The sequence below is a fragment of the Bactrocera latifrons genome, unplaced genomic scaffold (genome assembly GCF_001853355.1).
Source record: "Bactrocera latifrons isolate USDA-ARS-PBARC rearing strain unplaced genomic scaffold, ASM185335v1 scaffold_124, whole genome shotgun sequence".
NCBI lineage: Eukaryota > Metazoa > Arthropoda > Insecta > Diptera > Tephritidae > Bactrocera > Bactrocera latifrons.
In genome coordinates, this window is record NW_017534675.1 from 504,310 (window position 1) to 527,761 (window position 23,452).

Here is a 23,452-nt window from a genome sequence, read left to right on the forward strand (position 1 = left end):
TTTAGTTTATTTAATCTATATATTGTAGTATTTCTCCGTAGCGCTCATGTGTTTGGAGTTATTCGAAATATAAGTTGATGTTCGCTCAGATTTACCTCGGGATAATGTAGGGCTTGCAGTAGGTGTAGCATTGAAACACTCCTTCGGTAAAAATCTGTGTCGAAAAAAGTAAATATTAATAGATACTAAACTAAATAACAAATTTTGTAACAAAAACCCGTCCCGCCACCCATCGGACCTTCTTACATCCAACACTAAAACTTTCGAACTCGCGTGTATAGGAATAGCCTCTTACCTATGAATTACAGGTGATATTACAACTGCGTCCAACGTTTTCAAGTCCTTTGGTCCGCAAAGAAATGAAGTGACAGTGCCAACCAGCAATGTTGATAAAACACCAATCACAGGTATCCAATGATATGATAAACGAAATAAAGGAAATACGTCCGACTCGTTAACATAACCGGGTACAGTTATTGTGAACTGTGTGAAAATGCGTCTCGCTCTGATAACGTCCAATCAATTTGTTGACATTGCTTTGTTGTTTTTGTGCATTGAGTACGGCAAACTTAAACTGCAATCGTCGTACAAAGAATCATGATCGGTCAATGATTTCAGCAGGTTGAAGAAGTGTTCCCTGCATAATTTCAATATACTCTGGGTATCGGTCTCTAGAACACTTCTGGGGGTTCCACAAGTGTATGCGTCGGTCTCGAAACCTTCTGTTAGTCGCTGCATCTTTTCTTAGATATTTCGAGCATTGCTCCTTTTTTGTCTGCAAATGCGTCTCGCATCGAAATACCGTCCCACAATTTCCTTATACCGTGTTGCTTATGAGTGCTATCAGAGTTCTACTCGACGTCGATTATTCCGTGCGTTTTTTGCTGTACAGAGGCGGCTACGTATCTTTGCTACAATAAGATAGTGGTCCGAGTCGATGTTAGGAACTCGGATCGTACGCACGATTAAAACACTGGAAACGTGTCTTCCGTCTATCACATCAGGATCGATCTTGTTGATTGCTTTTCGATCCGAAGGCAGCTAGGTAGCTTGATGAATTTTCCTATGCTGGGATTTAGTACTACTGATAACCATATTTCGTGCCTGAAATCGATCAATCTGTACCCATTTGAAGATGGAGAGAAACATTCACACTTATATCATTTATATATCTTCTGACCAATAACGCTTTTGCCTTAAACTCCCTCTAGTGCAAAATTATCTATTGTAAAGCCAAAACATCTGATAATTAAAATTGTGCCTCTATGTGCAGTAGTCGTGGGTCAGTCCGAGTTTGGTCATTTTTGAACTATTCAAAATGAACATAGACAATTTACATATGTATATGCGTACAACGAGACTCAGAGCAAATACATATATAGGTGCAATGTGACACTACATTTTACTGAAGTTTGAGTATGATATATTCTAAATGTATTAACCGATTTGAAGTTATGAAATGCTTAAGGGGTCAGTAGAGTAATCTGGCCTGTTTTTTTGACATTATTTTTCATATAAATTTTTATTCTACAATAGACCTTTTTTCACATAGTATGAGGGTTATCGTAGAGTGTCTAAACAAATGTTTTCATAATTTTTTGATGACATCTGTCGGAGAAATGGCTGGGTGAATGAGATGCGTTTTTTCACTAGCGGACACGATTTCTCATGTTTGGATCATCTGAAACACAAAACCCCAATTTATTCTTAAAAAGCATGTGAATGGTTATCGTCCCTATTAGAATCATGAATAAATGTTGATAAATAAAAAAAGAAATTAACTTTTTTGTTTAATTTTTATCAATTTTTTTTACATAAATTTTGTCATAACATTGTCAATAAATTATAAAAACTATAGGGACGATAACCAGGCTTTTTGTGAACATTACAATTAAGCAAATCGTTTGAGTTGTTCGGCCGGAATCATGTCGGCCAGTTTAAAAAAGGTTGTTTTGAGAAAAACTCGATTAAAGTGCCAGTATGCACTCCGAGCACTCTGAACTTCGGACGGTATTAATGTCATGTTTCTACATTATTTCAACATTAATTCTAAGGGCATAAGGGTATAAGGGAACAAAAAATTACAAAAAAAAAAATAATTAAAGGAGATTGCCCTACTGACTCCTTATTTTAAAATTATACCATACATATATTTCTCGTTTATTAGTTTATCTTATCATATATTGCATTGTAAGGAATTAAAGATAAGCGACGATAAAATTATTATAATTAGTCGTATAGGCTTTGCACGGTATAAAAATGCTCACTACTTAAATCTGGTTTAAAATTTAATTATTTTGTTAGCAATTAATTCAAATTTCTTGGACAGACAGTACATCATTCTCGATAATTTTGTTTAATTTTTTTTTCTTTAGGCAAACATAATTTTTTCTTTTAATTTATGTATGTACATACATATATAAAAAAATAAATTGTATATTTATAAAAAAAGTATGATTACCTAAAAAACAAATATATTAAATATTATTTGATATCTGATGTTATTTTTTTGTTACGTTAGGGACTTTTGTAAAAATTCGCAGATTGTGCTCGTTCACCATTTACAGGATTATTTTTCAAAAATAGTGGTTTTTACCATTATATGTTCATGGTATATCGTCTTTATTTCTCTACAATTAATTTTTAATGCATTATATTCTTCTCCGGGTTTTAATCATTCAAAAGGCACATTAAAAAAATTAATTTAAACAGTTTGCTGTTATAATCTCGCAACATGTTACTACAGAGTATTATAATTTTGGTCACCTTACATTTGTTTGTAACACCTAAAACTAAATGAGATAGATATTTATATAAATGATCTTGATAATTATTTATATACATCTATATGAATAGTCTTATTGTACAAATCTCCCAAACCACTAAAGTTGTAGCAACCATATTTGATACAAATCCCGAAAATTTGTAAAATCCGATGATACACCCTGTCTTCCATATAAGGTTTAACTACTAAAAGTGTCTCCGTAAGTACGTTAGAAGTATTAACTTTCACAGCCAAAATGCATCGGAATAATTTTATAGGAGTCCGTTTGAAAATTTTACAAAGCGCACAGCACTGCCCACAATTAGGTGAAAACTTATATCTCGGTACCAACTGAACCGATTTCAAACAAATTAGATCATATTACATTACAATGCAAAAATCAGCGAAAAACGGCTACTTCCTTTCAAATTCCAGTATATCCACCAAAAAAAAAAAACTATTGCGAACTTTTTACCAAAAATATAATTGCAAGTTACGAAAGTGTGCTGAATTCGGCAGCCATTTCTTACATGTTTATTTATATATAATAATTAGTTCAGTATTTGATTTCGCTTATTAACAATGGAGTGTTGTGCTAAAGAAAGTAGCATTGCGGATACTACTTCAAAAAACTTAATATTTCGGGGAAGTTTGTTTACTCCACTGTTGATCCTTTTTCTCAAAAGTTTACCGTTTATGAAAGAAAGTGGCCGTTCTCACATGATTCGAAAGAATTCAGCTATAAAAACTGTTGCGGAATGCTTTCGAAGAAATTCACTTAGAAAATTATGTGAAGTTATTTGTATGTCAAATGGATTATTGACCAGATCAATGCAGACTTATTTCAGATGATCTTTACATGAAAGTCTACCATCATGTCCATTGGTCTTCTTTAGATGACTTCTTTAATGACATGCGGTCAACAATTATGAAAGTATCTTTTATACAGAAAATGTTCATTTTTGAAAGGGGGTTTATTAAGAAAAACAACCAAATCAAATCAAAAATTAAAAAATACACAAAAAATCGTATTTCAAGTTTTCAAAATTGTATCCACCCTGCTGCTTTAATGGTAATTAATATGATTAAAAACAAACGAATTATCAAACGGACATTAAAAATATATGTATATTATTAATACTATGTATATAAATTTACACAAGTAGTTAGTTAAAAATAAAAATATTCATATTTAAGCTTCTAATTTTGTTGCATCATCCAAGTCGTAAAGCATTTGCGTAATTTTAGTAAATTCTTTATCCAGTACATGAACACATAACTCTTCTGTGTTGATCTTTCCAATAACCTGCACTTCAATACGTTGATTCAATAACATAACTACCAACATTTGAATGACTTTTTCGAAGCGAGCCTCGTCACCTTTCGTAATATCGCTTATGTCAGCGATACGACAAAGTACTGCGCGAAAAGGTTCTTTCTCTTGGACATTGTTGCATTTGGCGATGCCTTTTAGTGGTACAGTCTCTGTATTACCATAATCAACATAAAATACCTGCAAGTAGGGAATAAACAATATTTTACAAACTTAAAAAAATCAAAATTATTTACCTGGAATTTTGTATCACCTTCTACACCAATGATCTTAGCGCGATACCAAAAGCAATCCTTTGCATACTGTGCCAATATTAAATCACCTAATTTTGGTGCTTCACTTGATTTCTGTTCCACAGATAATTCATCGGAGTTCCAAAATAGTTGTTCCAGTTGTTCGTTCTTGTCACTTAGTATTTGAGCATAAAACGAATCAGGCCGAGAAATATGCATAACTTCTAAATTTATTATATCATTTTCAAGAATCTCATCCAAACGTGATTTTAACGAAATTGTTTCTTTATGGGTTTGCAAATCATAAAAAAATGAATTTTCGTCAAAGGAATTTACGAAAGGATTCTTTGAGCAGTTTAATTTAACCTATAGGGTACATTATACATATATAACAATTTCTGTATTTACAGTAAATAACACTTACATCTGGCGACTTCTTTCCTTTTGATTGGCGTTCAACCATGTAAACTTGCAAAACTCTGCCTATTTGCCTCACGACCTCAAATTTCACTTCTTTAAATTCAAAATTCCGTAGTATTTTGGTCAACACAAACGCATTTGTCTCTGTGCTTTCGCTAGTGTCATCTTTAATACCCAAAAGAATACATTTCATGGCTTGTGCAGGTAAATCTTTGTAAACCTTGGGTAAATCGTAAAATTGGACATCATTGTTATTTAGGGGCACCAATTCTCCATAATCGATTAGCAGCACATGTAAATTATTTTCATTTTTCTTATCTGGAGATTGTAGCAGCACACCTCGTAATATATTCTTACTATTAATCGAGATACCGAATATATCATTCGTAGACGGTATTCGCACGCATTTCGGTAGATTATACATATTGGTTAAATTATATAACATATCATTGCGCATCTGGCAAGCATAGAAGCACAACTCCTCTATCTTATGTATATACGTAACGAATGCGGTGAAATGATAACCTGCAACGAATGCCGTCAAATCACGCAAATGGACACATGACGGTAATGATTCAAGTGTTACTGACTCGGGTTCAGCAAACTTTATTTTACGTACTGTTGGAGTTTTGTCGTCCACTACATTGGTATCGGGCACTTTTTCAGTATCGCTCAATAACGCAATTGAACTCATTGAATCCTTCTCTACACTTCGGTAGCTCGTCCACTTCTCGCCCTCTACACTACGATAAAGCTTACTATCAATGTCGTAATCCAAACACCCGTCTTTATCGCTTAATACCTTATGCCATTCAACAAATTCCTCGAGTAAATACGGAACGGGTTCTAGACCACCAGTTAGGATTTTATTGACATTATGAAGTTGCAAATGTATATTGAATTTACGTGCTAAGTTTGTTACGGCCGCCACACGTGACATGTATTTGTCGTAGGCCATCAAAGCAAACACATTAGCATGAGTTGCTTGGCCAGAATCTTTTCGAAAATGTTTAAATATATCGTTTCTCATCATAACATCACATTCATCCAAATATTTATTTAGATTCGCATTTAATTGCTCAACCTCTCTCTTGCACATGTGATGCATTATCTGCATACGATCTACATTTGAATGGGACGCCATAAGTTTGCCACGTAAAAATTTAAAGCTTCCAAATGCGGGTGTAAATAGTTATAACTGCTCAAATTTTAATAATTGAAAACTTTTAGCAAACTATTTGTCATCAAATAATTGAATACAACTTCCGTTAAATACAGACAAGTAACGGAGCTTTCTAAATAGAGTTACCATACTTTTTGAAATATATATTTTTTATTGAAACATATTTCATTTACATACATACATATCTATATAAAGTAGTAGAGTAGTACATAAAAATCCAAATATTTTGAGAATTAATTCATTTATGGATTTCTTGTTACAATTTATACTTGTGCGATATTCAATATTGGATCGTAGTTAAGAAATAGATTCGGTGTTAAGTAACGACAAAACTTTCAAAGCAAAGTTTTTTTTTTAATATATAGATTGCCAAATGTTCGGTTATACCCGAATTTAGCTGTTCCTTACCTGTTTATATTTCATTATTCGGTAAAACAAGTGTTATTCTATTTGTATATAGATTCTTTATTTAATTAATCATTAATTTATATATCTTTGCTCTTCTTAAATGAAGTGTCTTAAAATAAAATGTATATATTTTTAATCTGGATCTTTATTTGAGTAATACATTCTACATTGTGGTAACTTTACAATGAAGTATCCCATTTTAGTAAAAATACTAAGTTAAATATTTTATCGTCCTTCAACTAAAAATAGATAAATAAGAAGTTATTAAATTATTAATTGCGAATATTTTCAGGTCAATCAATATGGGTTCACTTACTATATGAAGATAAATCGATCTCATCCGGTAATTCAGTGATATTGACGTCAAATCGGTCTTGCACTTCGTTCAAAATTTTGGCGTCTGCTTCATCGGAAACAAATGTTATTGCCAAACCTTTGGTACCAAAACGTCCAGCTCTTGCAACGCGATGCAGGTAAGTGTCAGAATCTTCCGGCATATCATAATTAAATACAATGTTGACACGTTCTATATCCATACCACGTCCAAAAAGATTGGTTGCCACCAAAATACGTTTTTGGAAATCCTTAAACTGTTGATAACGGTTTAAACGTTCTTCTTGGGTCATACCACGATGTATACCAATTGCGGGGAAATTTTGTTCAGTAAGCAATTGGGCAAGCGCCATGCAGCGTTGTACCGATTTTACAAAAATTACAACCTGGTGGATTCACAATTAGTATATTTGGTATTCAAAAGTATTAATCATGTGGTAGCTAAAACCTACTTGATTAAATTCGAGTACATCCAGTAATTCGAACAATTTTTTGTTTTTCTCGTTCTCCTTCAATTTAACATAATGCTGTTGCAGTCCGTGCAATGTCAATTTTGCTTCGTCATCCACATACACTTCCATGGGCTGAAATAAAAAATTAAATGTGATATATTTTAGCTTACAATTTTTGAAAAACCAATGTTATTATGAATCATCTGCCACTTTTCAGCGCTATATTCCAATCCCTGCTGCTGAATCGTTAACAGACAGACAGATGAAGCGTCTTTGATATTATTCACTGTCGTCCAATATAAGACATAGTAAATTTTCAAACATTTATATTCTATAATTACATACGGCCACACAACCACCACATCTCATTAGTTTCGAAACAGGCTACTGTAGCAGCTGCACGCATATAGAATTTCGAGTGATCCCCAATGGAATGTCTAGACCTATATCCGTTTGGTAGTCGGCTTACAGATCCATCCCAGGCATTGCCCTTTCCAATGCTATCTGCGACTAAGCATTGTTCATTCCCATTTGTGAATGATCGATTTATTGACTAATCTTGTTGCATGTTGGAACGTATATAAAAGTACGTCGCAAAGGGTCCACGCCACTTTACAAGACGATATAGCGTTAATTGTTTGATATTTTGTTATTACTTTGATTTTATAGTATTCAGCAAATTACTATATATTATGGTTATCGCTTTTAAATTGACCATTTTGATTGGTCTTCTTTTCATTTATACTTGTCTTTTGATATTTTAGCTTTTGGTATTTGTCTTTTATACGAAATTTATTTTGATATTTGACTTTACGTTTATTAGGGTTTCTGGCTTTTTTTATAATGGTGTAGTGGTGTTTATATTGTGGCAGTTCAGCAATTGAGATAAAGCTTAGTGAGATAACTAGTGGTAGTAGAACAAGTAGAAGAATGGACACGTTGATATTTACATCTTGCATAAATTTTTTGCACACTGGACGTATTTCCTTGCTCAATGTGGCGGAAAACATCATGACTTGTTTTCCATGTGGAGTGCTGCGGAAAATCTCCTGTACGTCACGACGCATATCTTAAAAGAAATAAATTTTTTGTCGATTAGAATTTGTTCGCAAACTATTCATTTTTTTTTTTTATACATATGTACATGAAAAAAATAATTATAATTTCAATCTTACCTAGTTGTTCCAACATTTTGTCACATTCATCAAGAATAAAGTGTTTCAAATGCTTCAAGTTCAATTTTTTATTGCGTATCAAAGCAAGAATACGGCCGGGTGTACCCACAACAATGTGCGGTGTTGTACCCTTCAAAGATTCTTCATCTTTTTGTATAGATAAGCCACCGAAAAATACACCAACCTTCAATAAATGATGTATTTCATATTAAATTGAAGAAATAAAATTTCGCATAATTTTAACAATTACCTTTACAGCCGGCATGTATTTGGAGAATCTTTCGTACTCTTTGCTAATCTGGAATGCTAATTCACGAGTGTGACACATGACTAATACGTATACCACATTCTCTGTCGGTTCCAGCTGTTGTAAAGTGGCAAGTACAAAAACAGCAGTCTTACCCATACCCGACTTAGCCTGGCATAATATATCCATACCCAGTACAGCCTGCGGTATACACTCGTGTTGCACTGTAATCATATTAAAATTTTTCAAATATGGTTAATAGTATTTCAAGATATTTTCTCTCAATAGTTTACAAATCAATGTTTCAGGTTTATTATATTATAAATAATAAACTATATGATAAATCGATCATAATATATCAGATGTCCCTATCATATTTTCATCACAGATGTCGAAACCAATAAGCAAATTTGGTTCCATGTGTGTATACATACATGTATGTATGCATATATATATGTATGCATATACATAAAATGAAAATTTACCTTCGGACGGATGCTCAAAACCGCAATCAACTATTGCACGCAAAATTTCTGGCTTTAACAAAAAGTCACGGAAACCAGAACTGTGAATTGACACGTATGTGCCTTTCACATCCTTCTTTGGCGCTTCTGGAACTTCAGCGACCGTGGTTTCGGTCTGCTCCTCATCTTCATAATCCAAAAGATCATCATTATCAGCCATTTTTACTCAAGCGTCTTCTAGTATTGGAAAATATACGAAAAGTTAGGTTATTCGAGTAATCGTCGGCAAAACCAGCGACAGATGTGATGCCGCCATTTTCTTTTTTCAACTTGGTCAAAAATTTGATTTTTGCTCAAAACATGTTAAAAGAAAACTTATAATGAAGCAGTAATTACCTTTTGTGGAGTTGAAATTAAATTATAGTATATATTACACAATTTATTTCAATTGTTAGAAACTTGCAAAGTCGCGTCACACTTTTTCTTGACTTGTCCGATTTAGTACATTGATGAATATGAGTATGCTACCATATCACAAAATTACTCGTTGCATGCTGTCGGACCTGGTTTTCCGCGCAAATGTGTACAGTGACGCATTGGAATGTAATAGAATAAAAAAAATTAAGCTACTACATTTAAGCGGTGCTGTTGTTAAATCAAGAAAAACAGAACAGATTATTTAAAATTTATAAACATATTATATTTTATTAAAATGTGGAATTTAGCATATAATATTATATTTAATATAATTTGCAATTATTTTTTGAAATAAATATTTCTTCATTATAAAGTATACAAAATAAAAATAATATACAGAAATAAAAATTCCCCACGATCGGTAAGAATATTTTTGTTTATAAATATACCCAAAAAACATTTACGTTATATCTTTTCAGAGTATAGCAAATTCCATATTTTTATTTCTGTATCGGGTATATTACGGTTAAAAACAGTTTATCAGCTGCATTGCAGTCAGCTGTCATTATTTACGGCGATCTCACTTCACTTCGTTAGCCGGTTGGAAAGGAAGTAATTAGACGATTTGCTGCTAGAGTGGGGAACTCACCTGGTTTGATGACGTATTGAAAGCATTTTGTAACTACACAGCTCATAAAATTTAAGTTGTAAAATCAATTGCTAACGGAATTGTATTATGTCGGCCAAAACCTCATATAGCGTTTTAATAACTGTGATATTGATTGTGCCTTTGCTGGTCGAGGCAACCATTTCACCGAGGAAAGGTCGTGTTGAAAAAACCAAAACAACCAAACCGTTAAATGTGTTGGCTGGACCACAAAATGAGTCTGTTTTCGACCGTAATTTGATTAATATGCGTCCTCTTCCACAAGACATTCTAGAACATAATGCAGCATTTTATAAGGATACGACATACCGTAACTTCAATGGGACTGTGCTTGGCTATGTTACTGCGGTAAATAAACGCATATATCGATTGAAATTTATTTTCATGTATCATTATGTTGATATCTAATTTTTTTCATAGTGGAATGCACATGGATATGATGTGGCGAAAATTTTTGCTCGAAAATTCGATATTATCTCACCCGTTTGGTTCCAAATTGTCAAGGACGGTGATGAATATAAAATAGCTGGTGGCCATGATGTTGATGTCAATTGGATGAGGGAATTGAAGCGCAAAGGGAAGCAGGAACGCGGTACTATAAAAAGTTTGTATATCAGATATTATTTACTTATTTGAACAGAAAAAACCATAAAATATTCGCATAGTTTTTCCACGTTTTATATTTGACAAATTCACGGAACGGGACTTTTCACGTTTGTTGAGCTTGGAAACCGAAAGGGTACGACTAAATGAAATGTTGATTAATGTTTGCAAAAACTATGAATTTGATGGCATTGTCATTGAATTTTGGACACAACTTGGAGGACGTGTCGAGGATACATTTTTAATTACGTTAGTACAAAAAATGAGTAAGTTCTTAACTGCTATAAGTTTACTATTGTCAACAGCAACACAAATTTATCTCTTACTATATTAAGGCGAAGCACTTAAAAAAGAAAATTTGCGTCTAATACTTGTTATACCGCCATATCGTCAAGAAATTCCAAACTTATTCACTGAAAGACATCTGAATCAACTGTATAAACACGTTTACGCATTTTCGCTAATGACCTACGATTATTCGAACCCACAGCGACCAGGTACATGCAATAATTTTCCTTGTGTTTACATATATGTATTTCTTTTAACTTTTCTACGATCAGGTGCAAACTCTCCATTATACTGGGTACGACAGTCAGTGGAGCTATTAGCTCCGCCCACAACAAATGATGTTAAAACAAAAAGGCGTAAACTTCTATTGGGCCTCAATATGTATGGAAATGATTATACACCCGACGGTGGCGGCCCAATAGTTGCAGGACAGTTTTTAAAGCTTTTGAAATATATGAAAAAGCGTTTACCCTTTGATGAATTGGATGTTGAAAACTACTTCGAAGTAAAGTGAGTGTGTTAGCAATTAAAAAGTATATTATTTTTCGGTCGAAACTGTATATTTAAATATTTTTTACAGATCCGAAGATGGTAGACACATGATTTTCTATCCTACACTTTATTCCGTTCATGAACGTATAAAACTTGCTCATGAATTGGGCACTGGAATATCTATTTGGGAGTTGGGTCAAGGATTAGACTATTTTTATGATCTCTTTTAATGCTGTTTTTAAGATATTAGAGCATTCATAAGCAATATTTTATTTGGTAAGTAAGTTATTCTAGTTATCTTAACAAATGCAGAATACGTGAATTGTAACTTAACATTCCCGGAACAATGTTCAAAAACTACACGAAAAAGTACGCTAAACGAACTTAGAATATAAACGATAAATTTCAAGAACGACTCGAAACTCATATTTTTATATTCATATATAATAATGAATATAATATTTATTGAATGAGAGATGTTAAGTAGATTTAATTGAGTCACTGCACTCGTCCACAGAAACCACATATTATTACTATTGAAAACCCAGCTCGAATCGAAAAAGACTATGTATTTTTTGTATCTTGCTTTATTTGTTTACTATTTGTATGTATTGTAGAAACAGGCTTAAAAACCTTTCAGTCTGACTTGATTTGAAGCGGATACATCAGATTGGATAATGGAGTAGTGAAACGATAAATAGTACATAATTATGAATAAACTGCATTTTTTTAAACATATACATAGATCTATGTATGTGTAAATGTAAAGTTATCTTGTAGCTATTGTAATCTATAATACATACATAGATGCGATAAAACTAGAATTAGAAAAAAAACTTAATTTCAAGCAAAGAACTAAATACAAATCTGGACAACTATGCAAATGCTTATGCTACCCAAAAACTATGGCGCAGGCGTTGCTTTTCATATTTTCATAAACGAAATCATTAAATTTTCCCCTCAATAGTTGTACCACTACATATCTACATATATTTTTTTTATTACATTGATCAAGCGCATATTTTTCAAACCCTGTTTTAACCCAACAAAATTTCTTCGTTTACGTATACTTTACTGGCGCCACGAATTAATTGTTTCTACTTTAGTAAACCTAAATTATATTTAAACTAAAATTTAATTTTTTAACATATTCCCAAAATCCACATTTTTATGTTTTCTCCTTTGCCTGGTTCATGTTGAAGAGTTGTTGTTTATTAAATACCAATATATTTAGGTTAGGATTAACTGTAACTTCAAACAGAAATACGCAAAACTTCATTGTTACCGTTGTTGTTTGGATTCGCGTTAGCACCCTTACAGTTACCTACCACTGCATTCAATTGCCCATAATCAGTTAGCATTTTGAATAGTTGTTGCTGTTGTTTTAATAAATTCTGCTGCACCTGTGGTGGTTGCGTGCGTTGTTGTTCTTGCTGCTTCTGCTGCTGCTGTTGCTGACGGTTATTACGTGCCAAATCACAGAGCTTGCGGCGTCGTTCATAAAAGTGTGCAACGCGTTCCAATTTCAATTGCTCATCTGCATTGATTGCATTGTTGGCGCTGGAGTTGATGTTACTGTTGCCAGTGACAGCTGTTTCATGGCTATTGTTGCTAGTGCCGTTATTACCTGCATCGTTAGTTTGCTGAGTCGATAGGGTTTTGTGGGTGCCGTTACCGCTGTTGCCACTCTTACTATTATTATTACTAATACCGCCCAAAAAATCGGCTATTTGTCGTGGTGAAAATTTTGGTCGCTTGCTGCCATCATTGCGACCGTTACTACTGTTATTGTTGCTGTTAATAAGCGGCATGCAGCGCTTAATAAACTTGATGCGTTCATTATTATTGGCGGGTGTGTTGCTGACAAAGATTGTTTTGCTGCTTTGCGCCAGCACGGGACCTGCAGTGCTGGGACGTGGTGGTGGCGGTAAGCGACTGGTGGGCGTAACAACAGCAACCGGTGCGCCAGTTTGTGATTTGCTGCGCACCAGTGTGGCACCACCGCTTGAAGTGGAATTACCCGACTTGGCGCGTGAACGTTGCATGGACGAAACCGGCGACATAGCCGAGCCGCAGCCATTGGAGTTGGTATTGAACGTGACCTCCACGTTGCCACCAGTAGCGCCGCTGCTGTTGCTGTTATTACTAGTGTTCTGTTGTTTTTGTTGTGCAGCATACAGTTGGCTTTGCGTAACAGATGAGTTGGTTATGGTAATACTGCCAATGGAAAACTCACTGCCGACCAATGAATTAGAAGTTGAGGTTAAATTAGAGAAATAATTTTGCATCGATGATTTCGAATTGTTGGACAAACGTACGGCGGCAGATGAGTTGGAACAGACAATACCGTTAATGCCACCACCACTTAGCGTGATGGGACTGTTATTGGCTTTACGTGCGTTTAAAATGTGTTTCCTGAATGTTGTTGCGGCACCGAATGGCAGTTTGATGAGACCAAAGCAATTAATGGCAATTGGCTTCGGGATGCCCGCGTAGAGGTAGGCATTCAAGTAAACGTCCTCATAATATTTACTACTGCTACTGTTCTGTTCCGTTTTAATAGCTTTGGCGTTGCCACTGCCGCTGCTTGCACTGCTGCTGCTGCTACTGCTACTGATCGTTTTGTACGTATCCAAAAGTGAGTAGTCGAATTCGAGCAAATCATCATCAATATCTGCGTTTACTTCTTTTGCGTTTATATTATCACTGTTGTTGTTTTGTTGCATCAGTGCACCAACAGCATTTGCAGTGTCAATAGCTGCCGGTGCAACTGCGACATTTATATCAGTGCCGACTTGATCATAATTGGCTTGTGTTAGGAATTCCGTCAGCATTTGTTGTTGCCTTTGTTGGCTTATAACCTCCACTTGGTTGTTGTCAGTTATTTCATAAATTAAATGATCTTCACCAACTCCACCAGGCAGTACATATTGCTGTGCTGTACGTTGCATGCCATTCACGACGTTCGGCAGCAGCAAGCCAGCATCTCCACCAGTAGACATTTGCTCCACCACAGTGTCTACATTATCATCTGTGAGTGAGGGTATATTGTATAGTTGGAAGTGTGCTGACATATTATCATAGGAGGTCTCATAGGCACCGCCCGTGGTTGGCAATGTTGAAAAATCGCTCAATTTATTCGATTTCATATCGACTGAAGCGCATATATCCATTAATTGTTTTGCGCTAACAACACCGCTTTGATCGTATTGTTGTTGATGCATAGCTAAAGTGTTCGGATCGGTCGAATTATCAACCATGTTGGTGTCATAGTGATTATTTAGTGTTTGTTGTTGATAGAGCAGCTGTTGCAATTGCATTGCATCGATAGCAGTGAGTTGTTGTTGTTGCTGCTGTTGTTGTTGCTCTGTAGTATGCTGCAATTGGTGTTGTTCAACCATTGGCCCGGTGCTATTAAACATTTTCAAATCCTCAAGTGTAGCAACATTGTAGGGCACATATTGTTGATGCTGCTGTTGTTGTTGTTGCTGCTGCTGGTAGGCTACAAATTCACCCGTTATTTCAACACCATGACCCTGTTGCTGATGCTGTATCTGCTGTTGTGGTCCACTCGTCATTATTGTTTCGTCATAGCGCATGCGCTTTGCTGACGACGGCACCTGTTGTTGAAACACCTGATGCTGATCCTGTGTCTGTTGTTGTTGTTGTTGCTGTTGCTGTTGTGCAACTGTTGCTGTGTCTAATTCCTTTTCATCAAAGTGTATTTCAGTGTCAGCTGTGCTGAGTATCTCATTAATGAATTTACTATCGAACATATCGTCAAATGTCAGTATGGAATTGTCATCCGATGTGTTATGCGGAAATGCATCGTCACATGTCTGTGCCACTTCTTGAGGCACCACATAATTTGTTGCCATTACTGTTTGCACTACATTCATATTGGCGTTGGCTGTGGGCGTATTCATGGCTGCTTGCAGTAGTTTTTCACTGTTGTTTTCTGTAATTGCTGTAGTAGTTGGCATTTGAAAAATATTGTTAATGCTATTTAAGTTTGTAGTATCCATAACATTTTTAATAAATCCACTCGGTTTCTTATCGATTAAGCCAGTGTTTTCAGTTATTGAAGAAACAGCCTGATCGAGTTCAGTTAGTGGTGTTGTATCAAAGCGTCCTATATCGTTTACTGCAGCAATTTTTGCAATTTCTTTTGAAGTGTGAGTAGAGGAAGAACCGGAATTTCCATTATTTTTGGAGTTTTTCCCGGGAGCATTTGGCGGGTTGCCTGATACTGATTTGCCACTTGAGCTAATACGTTCGTATTCAAGGCTAGAGCTAGAAACAGACGAATCGACCGATTCTTGACCAACAAAAGCAGGACTCTTCACCTAAAAGTTAGGAAAAATAACACATGAATTAACATTTATTGTTTCAATARTTATTTATATATATATAAATATTCGTTAATGTAACATAGTTGAGAAATATATACTTATGTTTAAATATAATCTATATGTTGAATCCGTAAGCAATGCTTACAACAACCATTCCACCTACCTCAGCTAATGTTGTGCTCAACTTTGGTGTTGGTGGTAAAGAGCATGAAGAATTGGATGACGAAGAATAAAGAGCTATTGGTGTTGTGGCCGATGTCTCTATTGTGCCCGCATCCTTGCTATGTTTACCACTATGCGTTACGGCATTCGAAATTGTTGCCGACGGCGGATTATTGGCATTTTCGCTTTTATGGTTATTTGCATTCGAGCCTAAACTGTTGCTGGAGTTTTTCTTGGAGCTTTTGCTCGTCGCTTGTGCACTTTCCGTGCTGGTGTTGCTGGACGTATGAATCCCGACCGAAGCTGCATGGTTGTTATTATTGCTGTGTCGCGATTGTTTACTCCGCGAACGACTTCCACTTGCGCTGCTGCTGCCACCGGATGAGCTGCTCCCAGCCGTTGTACCACCACTTTTACTACTTTTATGACGTGGTGTTGCCGTATATGTGGAAGATGTTGTCGATATGGAGGATGATGATGAAGATGCATTTGATGATGTGGACAAAATGCCTGATAGATCTGAGGGTGAACCCAAAATTTCAGTTGGAGCGGTTAAACCTGAGCCATCTCGCAAACAATCTTGACTATTATCATTGGAAATTAAATTGATCATCTCATTTGCAGTTGGCATATTGGCTAATTTGGACGAGACAGCACCCCAAGCGGAGGGATGCTGCATCATCATGTGATTGTTGAAACCGACCATAGTGTAAATACCCCGACATATGCTGCAAACGATAACATCAGCGGAGGTTTTCTTTGGAACTATACCATAGTAATGCATATCGTTACCGCTTAAACGTTGCACTTGACGTATAGACCGTGCACTTTTGGAATTAGACGAACCGCTGGGCTTTGACGATGAAGCTGTTGAATTGGTCGTAGCATTTTTCCCATTATTATTCGATGACGAACTATTATCTCCTTTATTACGATGATGTTGCTTGTCGGAAACAGTAGCTCGTACTTGCTTTAACATCTTATCAAAATCATAGACTTGATTCCATTTTTGCCCTTGGTGTTTAATTAATGAATTTTCAGAATTTTTAGTAGAATTGCTGGTGGCCTGTGCCTCTGGGCCAGTATTCCCACCTTTAGTTGTGGCCATGGCGGTTGAAAATAAATTGCTGATCGCCGATATATTTTTGGATATTTTTCCGGAGTGCTCTGTGGAAAAGTCGTTGCTGTTGGGCATGACTTGCATACAACGACAAGCGTATTTGGCCTCTGCCTCGTATGGATGTATAACTTTAAGACACAAAAAAGAAGTTCATATATAAGAACTACCTTTTATTGAAGTGAGAAACTTTGCGTTTTTTAACGAATCAGTAGCCAGAATTCTGTAAAAATCAAAGCAAAATTCTACTAGATTTATTTATAGAGGAAGAAATTTCTAACTAATAAATATACATTAACTTGTATTTTATCCATATATATACTATATGTATACATTTTTTTAATGAACTGTTTTACCCTATTATGAAAACGAAAAATATGTACCGAAATCTAAAGAATCAATATTATTGATACTTTTCTATAATACAACACTGTTAATTCTCAATTAATGCCTAATAAACAGCTGATATACTCTGACAGCTGTTAATCACCATGCTACATATAAGTTTTCCGTCCGCTCTTCCAAAACATACACAACCATGAGCATTAAAAAAATTAATACGATATCCAAAAAGCATTTTATATAGATTCTTTTTCAACAAACATTTCCTGCGTCGAATCACATCCTCTAGGCAGATTAGATGCTCAACATCCACACAAAATTTACTATGAAGATTGTACACTATTAAATAAACTTTTTCTAAAAACGTAATAGCACTGAAATACTACGCCTCAGTCAAGTCGATTTTGAGAAACAACGTACCGAATTTATACGACGCGTGCTTGTGTATGAGTGCAAGCAAAAAGCCTCACCCAAAATGCCGTGTACGTAGTGTCCCCGTAGTAAAAAATTATTTTATTTAATTCAGATCCATGGTTAACGGATTAAGATATTGTAGAAATTTACATATGATAATTTATAACAAAATTTTTATCAGTCAGCTCTCCGACAGGAGCAGACACGGCAGAAAATTTTTCGCACTCGTTACTTTTATACGATTACTTTATAGTGACGTACAAAAATAATGCTGGATTTGATAGGGTTGCATTTGATATCTAATATTTTGGATATGGTAGGGCGCTCAATATTTGTAAATGAAATTTAAAAACGTTTTTAAATATCTCCATATATAATTAGATTATATTACAACTATGGATTTGAACGTGTACTTAATTCGTTTAAATAAATTTTGGATGTAATTATTATTCTCTTTTTGAGGCTAATCGATGTTTTTTTAGAACTTCGATAACCAATAATCGAGAAGTCGGTCGATTTGTTATGTTTATCACTTCACCAAAATTTGTGAGAGGTCGAATTGATTTGCGTGCGAGAAGTATTTACAAACAAAATATAATTTTTCGTATTTAAAATAAGTTAGTGTGCATTAAAACTTAAGCGATAAGATAAGAATATAATGGTTCTTGTCAACTTGGCCCGTAATGCGCTCTGTGAATGCAGTTGTTCAGTTGCAGTTCTTCTTGATAAGCCCACAGCACATAAACACACCAACCTCAGTTAAGTGTAAATAACTTTTATATCTTACTTAACTAGTAAATAATTTGTAAACATGGATAAAGAGCCAAAAATTATGACACATGCTTTACCCAATAAACAAGCTATTAACAATCAATCGAATATTGAGGGAAATCTGAAAAAAGACGCGGAATTTATATCAGATGAATATGAGAATGATTCCAATACTAACTCCAATGCTGATAATGAAGAGTATTACGATTCAGTCTCTGAAAATAGCTTTGAATGTGAACCTGACGTGAACCATTCATTTCCAATTTTACACAAATTGGATGCAAAAAAGAAAATTTGTATAAAAAGCGCCAACTATATTTATGGCAAATATGTTCTGAGACAATGTCCTATGTGTGATTCTGAGTTTAATTCTGCTCATTGTTGGAAGAAACATATTAATTACATACATCATTTAGCTACTCCGGAAGATTTGCAATTCAAATACAACGAAGTAGGTGCAAAATGTAAAATTTGTGATTTCCAAACGGCTACTCCAGATTTTAATAAATTATTAGATCATCAAATCTCACATATGCCATTTAGTCTGTTTTTAAAATGTAAATTATGTGATTGGAGAACTAAAACACATCCAAGCATGAATTTTCATTTGCGTCAAGTGCATTCCGATAAATTGGATATGACAACAAAAAGCATTGAGTTAACGGTATGTCCATATTGTCAGCAAGAATTCTCATCACAATGGTATTTGCGAAAGCATATGTTTCAGGAACATGAAAAGACTATTGACGAGAGAACATGTTTTATTTGCTTGGATTGTGGTGAAGAATTTCCCACAAATGTTAGTTTACGTGCGCATGTATTTGAAAAATTTGCAGACAAGTCGGTGGAAGACCTGAGCTTCAAAGAGGTGATTTCAGTTGGGGAAGATAATGATATTTCGTACAAGTGTACTCAATGCCCGACCATATATCGCAAAAGTACATCGAGTCGGACATTAACAAACTTACGCGAACATTATATGTTGCATTTAGGCGAACTTACTGGAAAACACGCATACAAATGTAAATATTGCGATGAAAGTTTTCGTCGATTTGACTATATGCGCTTACACATTTGTGAGGAACTACGTAAAGCCTTGCAGAATTGCGCCAATTCACATACTATATTATGTGCGAAAGACCATAGAAATAAGTTGGCAAAAAGTAAGTTTTAAATATTCACTAATAAAATAAAATGGTTAAATTTAATACTTTTTGTGTTAGAAAATAAGCAACAAGAACCAATCGAACTGAAGAGAGACTACATGAAACACATACGTCATGTTTGTCTAAAATGTGGAAATTCATATGGCAAGTTGTTCCATTGCAAACGGCATATGTATATAAAACATGGCATGAGCAAACCATCGGGATTGGATTTTAAAAAGATAGCAAATCAAAAGGATTCGGAAGTTTATGAATGTACGATATGCGAAGAGTTCACCTGCGATTTGGATTTAAATACAATGCTAGTGCACGCGCGTATACATACCGTTTATGATCCTTTACTTTGTAAAATTTGCAATACATCTTTCGCATACGAAACCGACATACCAGGACATGATTGTATGGATGTGGAGGTTGTTGAAACTGTGAAAGGTACGGTTGTATTTATACATATATTAATAGATAATTTATACATTTATAATCATTAGAGTCAAGATATCCCAGAGAAATTCCCATACCCAATATGGATACTTTCTGTCCTAAATGCGATCTAACATATACAACGCCTTCGTCCTTAACGAGACACATGAATAGAATGCATGGCATGCATGAACCTTACGGACTTGGCTTTGTAGTGTGCGAAACAAATGGTAGCACTGAAGATGTATTTCGTTGCACCCAATGTGAAAATTTTATTATTAATGAGAAAAATTTGAAAGCTATGTTGGAACATGCGCGACTACATTTGCCCTATGAAAGTTTCAGGTGTGTCTTCTGTAAAGAGCGATTTCGTTTTAAAGAGCAGGCGAGACAACATCAATGTTCAAAAAATACAACGGATGCGGTTAATAAAGTGGATAAATACGATCAAAAGATTTTGAAGACGCGCTTAAATAAAATGGGTCGTTTATGTCCTAAATGTGGTAAAAAATTTGCAAAACCAACAGTTTGTAAAGTGCATACAACAAATATACACGGTTTAGATAAGCCTGCTGGACTTGGCTTTGAAAAGCTCAGTGTTGATAACATAGATAGTAATCGGGAAACATACCGTTGTAACGAATGCTTGAACTTCGTTGTAGAAAAACTGGATTTAAGTTTAATGTCAGAACATGCTAGAGAACATTTTCCGTATGATAGTTTTTGGTGCATGCTATGTGACGAACAATTTAAATTCAAATTGCTAGCTATTAAGCATAAATGTCCGAATGATACAAGTAAAGTGGAAGAAAATAATGACGGCGATTTTGAAAGCACAGCGCACACCAAATATCCCAAAACATTTGAGAAGATTATAAAGAAATTTTGTCCTGAATGCAACTTTGAAGTGCCAACAATGAAAGCTTGGCGTTGGCATATAAGTAAATACCATGAAATGACAACACTTACCGGTTTACACATGAAACAAGCCAAGGGAAATTTAGTAGAGTGTTTAATTTGTCAGGTAAAGACGACATATGTAAGACGTTTAGATCATCGATTTGTACATCTGCCATTTAAGCCCTATCAATGCAGATATTGTTTGGAATATTTCATCGAAGTTGAAAAGGCGAAAGCGCATTGTGGTGATTGTGCTGTTGCACCAACGGAATTTGACGAAACGGAGAAAATAAAAAAGCCGCAAGCAAATAAGCGTACATCTTCCAAAGGTATGGAAACAAAAATTGATAGTAAGAGAGCCAAAATACAAAAAAAACGCGAAACTATCTCACATGTAAAAGTAAACTCGTCCAGTGAACGAATAGACTCCGAAAGTGAAAATGATAATACAGACGCCAACAGATGTATTAGTGTTGTACTTACAGATGATAATGACTTCGCAAAGTTCATACGTATAAGCTGTCCATTATGCCCGGATACAGAATTCGAATCGAATCTAATGCTGACGCGCCACTTCAACGAAGCTCATAACAACTTTCGCGAACACTTCACAATTCATCAAACAAATGCTGCGAATTGTAAAACATGCAACAAGTATTTTAATATCGTATACAAAAAAACCATGATCAAGCACTATTTAAGTGAAATTAATGCTACATGTTTCTGTTGCCGTCTATGTGATAAAAATATACTATATTTTGAAACAATGCGTTCACATCTGTTGGACGATCATCAGGCTGTGATTGCCGGTCAGCAAACACATGAGAATAACAACACAACCGCAGAAACTGGTGAGGAGGTCGATCCTTTGAAAGTAACCGCTGTGGATATATCGAAAGTGTCGCGTACAACAATGGCAATACCGAGCGTTAAAACTGCGGTATTTAATGAATTTAATGCCTACATTTCATATGCATGTCCCGAATGCAATGAGCCCTTCGACACATCCGAACAATGGCATTTACACATAAACGGTGCACATAGTTTCTTCGAACAACATCAGCTGAATATTGAAGCCACATCGGATGGTTTTAAACGTTGCAAACAGTGTAGTGTTAATATAAGTGGCGGCATCCTGGCCGAACAAAGACACAAGCTAACACATATGCAATACAAATCGTTCATTTGTATTCTCTGTCAACATCGTTCGACCACGTTAGGTGTGCTCACACAACATTTTCGCCGCCGTCACTTTGCCAAGGGCACGTTTAAGTGTGTTTTATGTACAAGTGTGCTAAGTACTTCTTGTGAACAAATCGAACATATGAAGAATGAGCATGATCCCAGTGAATATCCATCGAAATTATGTCGCGTCTGCTTCAGCATGTTCAGTTCGATTAACTCGCTGAACACACATATGGATTTGCATAATCCCAATCGAAAAGTGTTTCAGTGCGACTATTGTGACCGTTATTATAAGTATAAGAGGGAATTGGGTTTACACGTGCGTGCTAAACACCCCGAACAAGAAGCCAAAGCCAGTGAAGGAGATAACTAAACAATTATTTTTATTTACTTAGAAAATTAATTAAAGGTAATGATAATGGTAAACTTATTTTAAACATAAAATTTTTTAGATTGTCTATTGCTATCAGTCAAATCAAGAGAACAAAGTGTATTGAGATAAATGTACTATATTATGTATATAATGAATATATATATATATGAWATAATGTGCAATGAATTGGGCGCTGTGAGTTATGATAATGACTTTTCATTGAGTTATCGACGGTTCCACTAACTGTTGTGCTTTTGTTGCTGCTACAACAAAAATAATTATATCAAACAATGAATACAACAAAAAATACTTTCTAATACTCTATATAATTTTAACTATTTTTTAGTGTTTCTTGGTTTAGCAAACATGGTTTAAAAAATTACAAAAAAAAAAAAAAATAATAATAGTAGCAGAAATGAAATTAAGCTCAAATGAAACGTCATATGGAGATTTCTGYAAAATGTTAAAAGATTTACATATATTTTTAGAGAATCGCAATTAGTTACAATTATTAAAATATTGTGTCACGCAGCTAGAGGTTACATGCATTTTGTTACTTATATATGTATGACATAAAATATTTATTTATTTTTCGGTATGCTATTTTCCTTTTTATATTAATCTACATTATATTAATATTTATACATTTACTAATTTGTTTTATTTTAATATTAACTTCATGTACTTACTATATATGTATGTATGTATACACATCTAGATGTGTATAAGAGACAGAAATAACATAGTAATTAACATTGACCCGAAAACTTA

General features: G+C 34.8%; 6 protein-coding genes across 8 annotated transcripts in view; 3 read left to right on the forward strand and 3 right to left on the reverse strand.

Moving 5' to 3' along the window:
* LOC108978553 (metallophosphoesterase 1 homolog) overlaps positions 1-6,716 on the forward strand; it is a 38,006-nt gene extending 31,290 nt beyond the window's left edge. Inside the window, exon 8 of the transcript XR_001994120.1 lies at positions 6,634-6,716. The gene's annotated coding sequence lies outside the window, so the exon portion shown is untranslated. The remainder of the gene's footprint in view (positions 1-6,633) is intronic.
* Positions 3,886-6,018, reverse strand: LOC108978551 (tudor domain-containing protein 1-like). Its single transcript, XM_018948887.1, has 3 exons — positions 4,755-6,018; positions 4,334-4,696; positions 3,886-4,277 (listed from the first exon to the last, which is right to left on the reverse strand). The coding sequence occupies exons 1-3, from the start codon at positions 5,892-5,894 to the stop codon at positions 3,957-3,959; spliced, it is 1,824 nt and encodes a 607-aa protein (XP_018804432.1). The 5' UTR covers positions 5,895-6,018; the 3' UTR covers positions 3,886-3,956.
* Positions 6,467-9,542, reverse strand: LOC108978552 (ATP-dependent RNA helicase WM6). Of its 2 annotated transcripts, none has more exons than XM_018948889.1 (8): positions 9,409-9,542; positions 9,034-9,246; positions 8,552-8,772; positions 8,302-8,485; positions 8,077-8,195; positions 7,127-7,258; positions 6,658-7,060; positions 6,467-6,580 (listed from the first exon to the last, which is right to left on the reverse strand). In XM_018948889.1, exons 2-8 carry the CDS (start codon positions 9,230-9,232, stop codon positions 6,567-6,569), a joined length of 1,272 nt encoding a protein of 423 aa, XP_018804434.1. In that variant the 5' UTR covers positions 9,233-9,246; positions 9,409-9,542; the 3' UTR covers positions 6,467-6,566. The 2 variants fall into 2 exon arrangements, with proteins under 2 accessions (XP_018804434.1, XP_018804433.1); XM_018948888.1 differs by having other exon boundaries at positions 9,034-9,249.
* Positions 9,543-9,908: 366 nt separating this feature from the next.
* On the forward strand, positions 9,909-11,901 carry LOC108978559 (chitinase domain-containing protein 1). Its single transcript, XM_018948901.1, has 6 exons — positions 9,909-10,444; positions 10,517-10,700; positions 10,762-10,965; positions 11,035-11,196; positions 11,260-11,497; positions 11,568-11,901. Exons 1-6 carry the CDS (start codon positions 10,166-10,168, stop codon positions 11,707-11,709), a joined length of 1,209 nt encoding a protein of 402 aa, XP_018804446.1. The 5' UTR covers positions 9,909-10,165; the 3' UTR covers positions 11,710-11,901.
* Positions 11,902-12,048: 147 nt separating this feature from the next.
* Positions 12,049-18,077, reverse strand: LOC108978556 (putative mediator of RNA polymerase II transcription subunit 26). 2 transcript variants are annotated; one of them, XM_018948898.1, is made up of 3 exons: positions 17,873-18,077; positions 15,995-17,333; positions 12,049-15,825 (listed from the first exon to the last, which is right to left on the reverse strand). In XM_018948898.1, the coding sequence occupies exons 2-3, from the start codon at positions 17,195-17,197 to the stop codon at positions 12,733-12,735; spliced, it is 4,296 nt and encodes a 1,431-aa protein (XP_018804443.1). In that variant the 5' UTR covers positions 17,198-17,333; positions 17,873-18,077; the 3' UTR covers positions 12,049-12,732. The 2 variants fall into 2 exon arrangements, with proteins under 2 accessions (XP_018804443.1, XP_018804444.1); XM_018948899.1 differs by having other exon boundaries at positions 15,995-17,355.
* A 181-nt stretch (positions 18,078-18,258) lies between these two features.
* On the forward strand, positions 18,259-23,270 carry LOC108978558 (zinc finger protein 208-like). The gene is made up of 3 exons (XM_018948900.1): positions 18,259-19,800; positions 19,861-20,235; positions 20,292-23,270. Exons 1-3 carry the CDS (start codon positions 18,678-18,680, stop codon positions 22,679-22,681), a joined length of 3,888 nt encoding a protein of 1,295 aa, XP_018804445.1. The 5' UTR covers positions 18,259-18,677; the 3' UTR covers positions 22,682-23,270.
* Positions 23,271-23,452: the final 182 nt, after the last annotated feature.

What these genes read in the sequence shown, in the direction of transcription:
- LOC108978551 (XM_018948887.1), bottom strand. Translation starts at nt 5,894, where the DNA reads ATGGCGTCCCATTCAAATGTAGATCGTATGCAGATAATGCATCACATG. An exon ending in AAGGAAAGAAGTCGCCAGAT is followed by an intron (nt 4,697 to 4,754) that starts GTAAGTGTTATT and finishes TGTACCCTATAG; the next exon opens with GTTAAATTAAACTGCTCAAA. An exon ending in AAGGTGATACAAAATTCCAG is followed by an intron (nt 4,278 to 4,333) that starts GTAAATAATTTT and finishes CCCTACTTGCAG; the next exon opens with GTATTTTATGTTGATTATGG.
- LOC108978552 (XM_018948889.1), bottom strand. Translation starts at nt 9,232, where the DNA reads ATGGCTGATAATGATGATCTTTTGGATTATGAAGATGAGGAGCAGACC. An exon ending in AATACATGCCGGCTGTAAAG is followed by an intron (nt 8,486 to 8,551) that starts GTAATTGTTAAA and finishes CATTTATTGAAG; the next exon opens with GTTGGTGTATTTTTCGGTGG. An exon ending in CAAAATGTTGGAACAACTAG is followed by an intron (nt 8,196 to 8,301) that starts GTAAGATTGAAA and finishes ATTTCTTTTAAG; the next exon opens with ATATGCGTCGTGACGTACAG.
- LOC108978559 (XM_018948901.1), top strand. Translation starts at nt 10,166, where the DNA reads ATGTCGGCCAAAACCTCATATAGCGTTTTAATAACTGTGATATTGATT. An exon ending in TGCTTGGCTATGTTACTGCG is followed by an intron (nt 10,445 to 10,516) that starts GTAAATAAACGC and finishes TTTTTTTCATAG; the next exon opens with TGGAATGCACATGGATATGA. An exon ending in GGAACGCGGTACTATAAAAA is followed by an intron (nt 10,701 to 10,761) that starts GTTTGTATATCA and finishes ATATTCGCATAG; the next exon opens with TTTTTCCACGTTTTATATTT.
- LOC108978556 (XM_018948898.1), bottom strand. Translation starts at nt 17,197, where the DNA reads ATGCAAGTCATGCCCAACAGCAACGACTTTTCCACAGAGCACTCCGGA. An exon ending in TGAGCACAACATTAGCTGAG is followed by an intron (nt 15,826 to 15,994) that starts GTAGGTGGAATG and finishes CCTAACTTTTAG; the next exon opens with GTGAAGAGTCCTGCTTTTGT.
- LOC108978558 (XM_018948900.1), top strand. Translation starts at nt 18,678, where the DNA reads ATGGATAAAGAGCCAAAAATTATGACACATGCTTTACCCAATAAACAA. An exon ending in TAGAAATAAGTTGGCAAAAA is followed by an intron (nt 19,801 to 19,860) that starts GTAAGTTTTAAA and finishes TTTTTGTGTTAG; the next exon opens with AAAATAAGCAACAAGAACCA. An exon ending in GGTTGTTGAAACTGTGAAAG is followed by an intron (nt 20,236 to 20,291) that starts GTACGGTTGTAT and finishes TATAATCATTAG; the next exon opens with AGTCAAGATATCCCAGAGAA.